Source organism: Taurulus bubalis (assembly GCF_910589615.1).
Source record: "Taurulus bubalis genome assembly, chromosome: 3".
Taxonomy (NCBI): Eukaryota; Metazoa; Chordata; class Actinopteri; order Perciformes; family Cottidae; genus Taurulus; species Taurulus bubalis.
This window is the reverse complement of record NC_136591.1, coordinates 15130492-15136960: the sequence shown is the minus strand read 5'-3', so window position 1 is coordinate 15136960 and position 6469 is coordinate 15130492. Positions and strand designations below refer to the sequence as shown.

General features: G+C 44.4%; 1 protein-coding gene across 1 annotated transcript in view; it reads right to left on the bottom strand.

The window, feature by feature from the left end:
• Window positions 1-4303, bottom strand: part of men1 (multiple endocrine neoplasia I) — a gene marked incomplete at its 5' end in the record, with an annotated part of 6743 nt that extends 2440 nt beyond the window's left edge. The window contains 6 exon segments of the mRNA XM_079215429.1: window positions 1209-1345; window positions 1702-1789; window positions 1894-1934; window positions 3187-3315; window positions 3561-3769; window positions 3868-4303. Of these exon segments, the coding sequence (XP_079071555.1) occupies window positions 1209-1345; window positions 1702-1789; window positions 1894-1934; window positions 3187-3315; window positions 3561-3769; window positions 3868-4303 (1040 nt within the window).
• Window positions 4304-6469: the final 2166 nt, after the last annotated feature.

The window sequence follows — 6469 nt, the reverse complement described above, 5'->3', positions numbered from 1 at the left end:
CTTAATAAAACAGCGGGGAGGAAGTCAGAATATATTCTGCAATAAAAATCTGACTGAGAATGTCAATTTACAAGTCAACTGTATTTTTACCTACTAGGCTACTTTACAAAAAACATAATTTCATAAAGTTCAGTTAAATAAATGTCTGTTTGATGTTCTGCAACATGTTGATTACTGAAGTCAGTGCAACAGACATGTGAACTCTGCTGCATATTCTACAAAGAACACACACACACACACACGCGGAAAAGGAAGCTGATGGGGAGGGAATGTGGTCTGGTGGGTCAGAGCTAGTATTTTTAGCTGCAGCTGGAGAACTGTGTTTAACGGGGAGGAGAGAGCGCGAGGATGCTGGACGCTTCCTGGCTCAGGCGCCACACCCTCTCAGACTCATGTGCAGGCGGAAAGCCACCACAGAGAACAATCCCAAGTCAAACTCAGCTGTCACATGACTTTAATGCCTCTCTTTGAGATGAGAAGGCTGAGAAAAGCAGTGTGTTACATGCTTTTTGTTCCTGGTCACAAGTCAATAAAGATAGTTTTGCATTTACTGCCCCCTTGTGGTCGCCTGATGAAATAACAACTGAGGCTGCCGGTTGACATGACACAGGCGACTTGGAAAACAAATGATTTCTTCTGTTAATCTAAAATATTGCTTGATGCCCATTGCTCAATAAAAGTGACATGAGGAGGAAATTAAAAAGCACGTTTGCCCAATAAATAAAGACGTAACTTCTTACTGATAAGCAGCATTTTTCCTCTCAGCATTGGAAGTCCATGCCAGTAATTTTAGCTTTGCTGGTCTTTATTTATTCATTCATAGATTGAATTCATCTAGAATTCCACTCATGAAATGGCATCAACACAGCTAGCAGAAACCATAAAAACACAAAAAACATGGTGGACGATATAAAACACAATGACAATCGTAACACACATAAAACAAGGCTTCTGTCCATGAATCCATTGCCCCAGTGCATGCTGTGAGGGTCCCCAACTGCAACCAGCTAGTCATCAGCCAGTCATCAACCAGTCATCAGCCCGTCAACACTGAGCGTGGATTCTCCTCTCTACTGTTAGTTACGCTTACCGTCTTGTTGCCTTTTGAACTTCAGTTCTCGTTTGAGCGTGAAACTCAAAAACTCAAATTCTTCCGAAAGCCAAACCTGCGACACACACTAGTGAGTAAAAGAGCAGCGTGAACTCACTCCTGCATGACCTGAGCGGCCTCGGACCAGGCCCTCAGAGCCTCCCGCACAGCCCGGTGTCTGTAATGGAAACCAGCCAGGTACATGTAGGGGTAGATGTGCTCGTTGTTGTAGTGCTTCTGAGCAGAGCTGACCGCCTGAGAGAGAGAGTGATAGAGAGAAATTCCTATTAAAGCAACCCGTTCTGGATGGAATAGTTCATCATTCAAGATATTTGTAATGTCATATGCACAGATAACAGGCAGTTATTCTGTACAACGAAAAGCTTATTTTGCTGGGTCTTCCTAACACAGAATTACAATAAACTTTAAGGAAGGCAAAAAATATATAAATAAAAAATAAGGCACAAAATATAGTGACAGTATTGCACAAGAATATGTATAAAGTGTATAAAGTGCACTATGCATTGCAACAATACAATATCCATGGGAGCCCTCACATCCTACCAGCCTCACTGCTGTGTGACCCGGAGGATTCCTCTCTACAGACTTACCTTGAGATGCATGGTCAGCGGGCTCTCCTTGCCCGGGATTGGATCCTGATCTTCAAGGTCTGCCAGAGTGCCCATTGCCATAGGATACCTGGAACACCGTGCAGGAGAGGAGGAGCGGGTCAGGGAGTTTAGCATGCGTCACTTAGCAGGAGAGCTTTTTATTCCTTATGAACTTCAGCCACAAAAACTCACCTGTCCAGGTCGCCTCGATCATACAGCAACCACAGGAGTTTCTGTTAAAGTAAGAGACCACGTGTCAGGTTTATCACATGAACAGCCTTCCATCGGCTCAATCATTTTAAAGTGAAACAACTGCAGGAGTGTGGAGTTTCATTTCAATTTCATTATGTATGTGAAGAGAAAGTGAGAGAAGCAGGTGGCGAGTATGACATGACATGATTACGATGGAATGAGTGCTATGAAAAACGTACATTATAATGTATTTTCCTGAAAATATTAAGAGTGCACTAAACTTTAAGTGTTATTATATGTGCATGTTTTCACCATTTCTCTCTCTCTCTCTCTTTATCTATTTTTTAAAGGTTGTAATTCTGATAAGGGATGCAATTTTCCAAACCGTCTCTAAAGCTGGGTTGCACCAACAAGGATTAACTCTTAAACTAGGTTTAAACCAGGTTTGTCTTTTAATCCAGTTGCACCAAACTTTAAACCTAGTTTACTAAATCTAACCCTTTGGCAATCTCTGTTTAATTTCCATTTAAAATCAAATCTGTTGCACCAGTTATTTTAAACTTAGACTAAACCTGGATTAGCAGTTATATTTAAACCACCACTGGAGGAGGTTTATCTCCGTTTTATTGACAACATGGCTGCATATATTCGCTGGATGGGGTTAGAGGAAAGAGTTCTTCGCAGGAAAATTAGAGATAGGTTAAACCCAATTGAATTTTATGACAGACAGTTTTCACAGCGGTATAGATTCACAAAGGAGTCTGTCATATATCCCAATGGGAAGGTTGGACCAGCAATCAAGCATGGAAGTGAGAGGAATTTTGCTGTGCCACCACTTCTCCAGCTCCTAGTAGCTGGAGTTAAACTCCTCCATTAACTCAGTCAGCAACATCTTTTCAAATGTGGAAAGGTTTGACCCACTTTGACGTGCCATAATAGCTAGCTAGAGTGACGGAGTTTATTAGCTATAGCCGCTGTAGTGGTAGGTTATGAACGGTAACTAACGGTATTTAGGCTATTTTTCCATGGCAACATAAACTAATTCTGTTTTAACCCTTGTTTAAACTAGTTTAACTAATCCGGGGTTAAATGTAAGATGTGCAACACATCTGATTAATTATAAACCAGTTTAAACCTAGATTTACTAACCCTAGATTAACTCTAAACCAGGATTGATTTAATCCATGTTGGTGCAACCCAGCCTATGACATTTAGGTCACCGCTTCCTCCAGCATCTCCTGTGAAACTGAAAGCGGTGGTGTTGTTCTGAGAGATAAAAAAAAAAAAGCTCACCTGTTGAAGCTGCAGGAGCTCAGAGCTGTCGGTATGCAGGTCCAGTGAAGGGTTGATGGCACAGACCATGAAGGCCACCTCCATGTTCCTGTCACATTTCATGTAGGAGCCCTTCAGGTACAGCCAGCTCTGAGGGAGACACCGACAGCAGAGGTTTGCAGGAATGTTGACATCAAAACACAAGGCTGTATTATTATTATTTTTCTTCATTACGAGCGGTTGGGGAAATAGAGGAGCACAAAAGATCACAAACGGGACATTTACTCACACCGTTGTGTGAGATAACATAACGGTCTTTACCGAGCGTCACAAAAGAACCCACCAAGAAATAACTGATGCCCTCTTTTTATTTATATTCAGTGGATTCGCCTCACCTTCTCGTTGACTCCCGCTGCGACCGTCTGCCCTCTCCTGTCCTCGTTGCCCTTTCCGTGCCAGGTGACCTCGGCCGTCTCATCGCCGTTTTTGCTGAAAATCACCCAGGCGTGGTCTTCAGACAGCGCCAGGTGGACGTCCTTTAGACCCAGAACCTGGCAGGCCGCCACCACTGCGAATGCCACACCGGAGCTGTCCAGTTTGGTACCTGGTTCAGATTTGATAAATAATTACTTCCATCAATTGATCACGGTAACAAACATGTTCATTAAAACTGATTTAACTGTAGTACGCGTAATGTCGTACCAGTGATGAGACTGAAGAGGGACTGGATGTGGGCCCGGTCCTTGAAGTAAGAGCGGCTTAGGCTGTTCCAGATGACATCTGACACTTTCTTCACCAGCTCCCTGCTGGAGCCGCCAACCGTCCTCCTATACTGGGACAGGTCTACCGCGCCACGGATCTGGGCCGTGAAGCGCTCGTACAGTGCAGAAATCATGCCTAGCTCCACCGTGGGGAAGCAGGAGTTGGGACAGTCCGCCTCCAGCGGCTCAAACCGGACGCCCGGAACGTTTATGGGGATGACCCGGTTCACGGCAAGGAAATGCTCGACAAAACCCAGGACCAGGGAGAGGAGGGCTAGGTCCGGCTCAGACTTGCGGAGCTCGGCGTCAAACAACTGAACCACGCCGTCGATCCCCCGCAGGGGGAAGTGCTTCTTCTGGGCTGAGTGCAAACCCATGACGTCCACGGTCAGTCAACTCAGATGCTCTCCTCAGTACCTGCAGTACTGGATGTTACACAGCAGTCAGTTCAACTCCACATCAATATCACACACAGCACACTGAAAAATCCAGACTCATAGATTCACTGCCAGTGGATTTCTTCTCCAAGCCTTTAGTTTCATTGAGCACGTACATCTTAAAAAAATAAATAGCTGCCTCTGTAGTTTTATGGCTAACGTCACACATTTCTGGGGGACTATTTTCAGTGGTGGATTAATCCACATTTGGTGTGTTTGGTGGGGCAGCAGGACGGGGTTTGTGGTATACCATGCGTGTGCTAGTGTGTCGATGAAGGAACGTGTCATCCGGCACAACAACAGTGAGGCTCATTGAACACCATCGCTCTAGGACCCAGAGGAGGAGGAGGAGACGTCCGGCTTCGATACGCGCACAATACTTGTTAGTAGATCCATTCATTGTTGGTTCAGGTCTACGCGTGAGATGTTGATGGAGAAGCCAGACTTTTGTTACGTTTTATTTAAAGGAAAGCAACACTTATTGTCATAGAGGTTTTCCAGCTTGTACTTTTCGGCGTTAATACACATCTCGTTATTAATCTCAACCATTATCATTTTGCCAATGCTACTATAACTTGACGCACGCTCAACAAACCCATCATAAACCTAACAGCGACCCACCGCTGAGCGGCTTGACTCGTTGCATAATGCCGCTTCCATCAATGCCGCTAACACGGGCTATATGGCGCGCTGGTGGGCGGGGCACTCCTACCGCTACATGCTACCCTAAAGCCGCAAGAAGGAAGATCTAGGTCCGTGATTCCGTTTAATACGTCTACACAACGTCACAAAGGCTTGCGGTCTTTCAGTGCAGACCGAAATAATGTTTGATTCATTTATATGCAAGACCGGTTAGCCGAAGCAGGCTAACTAGCTAACTTTACTAAGTTAAGTTACCGTTAGCTACCCATTTAGGCTTGCTAACAGTGTTAGTTTGCTGAATGAATACTAACGCCACACTGTTGAATAAGTGAGATGAAACAGTCCGAACCAGGGAGTGAGCCGCACGCTGTGACGAACAGCTCGGGAGCAGCCGGCTGAATGGGGGCTGTTGTCAGAAGCAGCTAACGAGCTAACGAGCTGCTAGTTAGCTAACGTAAACTCACTTTTGGAGAACGCTTATAAACCCGAGCACCCTCGCGAAACATATCGCCTCAATGTGCCGCAACACTGAATCAGTCTGAACTCTTTTCAACGTACAAATTGATCAATGTGTAAGAGTTAACGTACCCGTTTTCTCACAGCCTCAGCCACATGTTTTTGTTTGTGTCCCCCTCTTTTGCCGCGCAGTTCAGTCTGCCCGACAGTCACTCGCAGTGTGTTACGGCTCCACGTCTGCGTCACTGAGCGGATCTCATGACGACGTGACGGCGGCTGTCGAAGGGAGGCAGGCCCATCCCCATGGTTACAGTTCTTAAGTACTGCGCACACGGCTCCAGTTCATGCATGCTGGGAAATGTAGTTGATATTATGTTATTCGTATTGCCACCAATAGAGGGCAGCATGGCGCTGATATGTGATATATCGCTACAAAATGGAACAAAGGTAGCCGTTACATAATGGGAACAAGCTATATTAAAACACAGTTTCGACTTGTATACAATGTTGCTTTCGCCGTGAAGTCACTGCATCGTCATCATTGTTAAAAACGGTTTTATCAATATGGCTATGGCTCGCTTTGTTACACAACTCAAACACACATCAGTGTTTGCATTCAATCAATAATTATCAAAATGTATCTCATAAATGTTTTCTATTCATATTCTGATATGATTTACTCAACATTTGTGTAATGCAGTTTATAACACAAAATACAAAAATCCCGCTTTTGTTCAGAGCAGGTATGAACATAGACGATAACATGGTGCCTGTGTTCAAGAATATTCTTTATGTTGCCTTCACTTGCTGTCGATTTTTTCTACATCGCTTATGACATCAAAAAGACCAATACCAACAGTTGAATCCTAGTGATACGAAGGTCTATATATTTTCAAAGGGAACAGAGAAGAGCAGACAAGTCAAAAATGGCAATTGGTGAGACAACATGTATGTTATTGTAGTTGATCCCTGATACAAGTCGTGTTAATGAACGTTGGTTCTGAGATG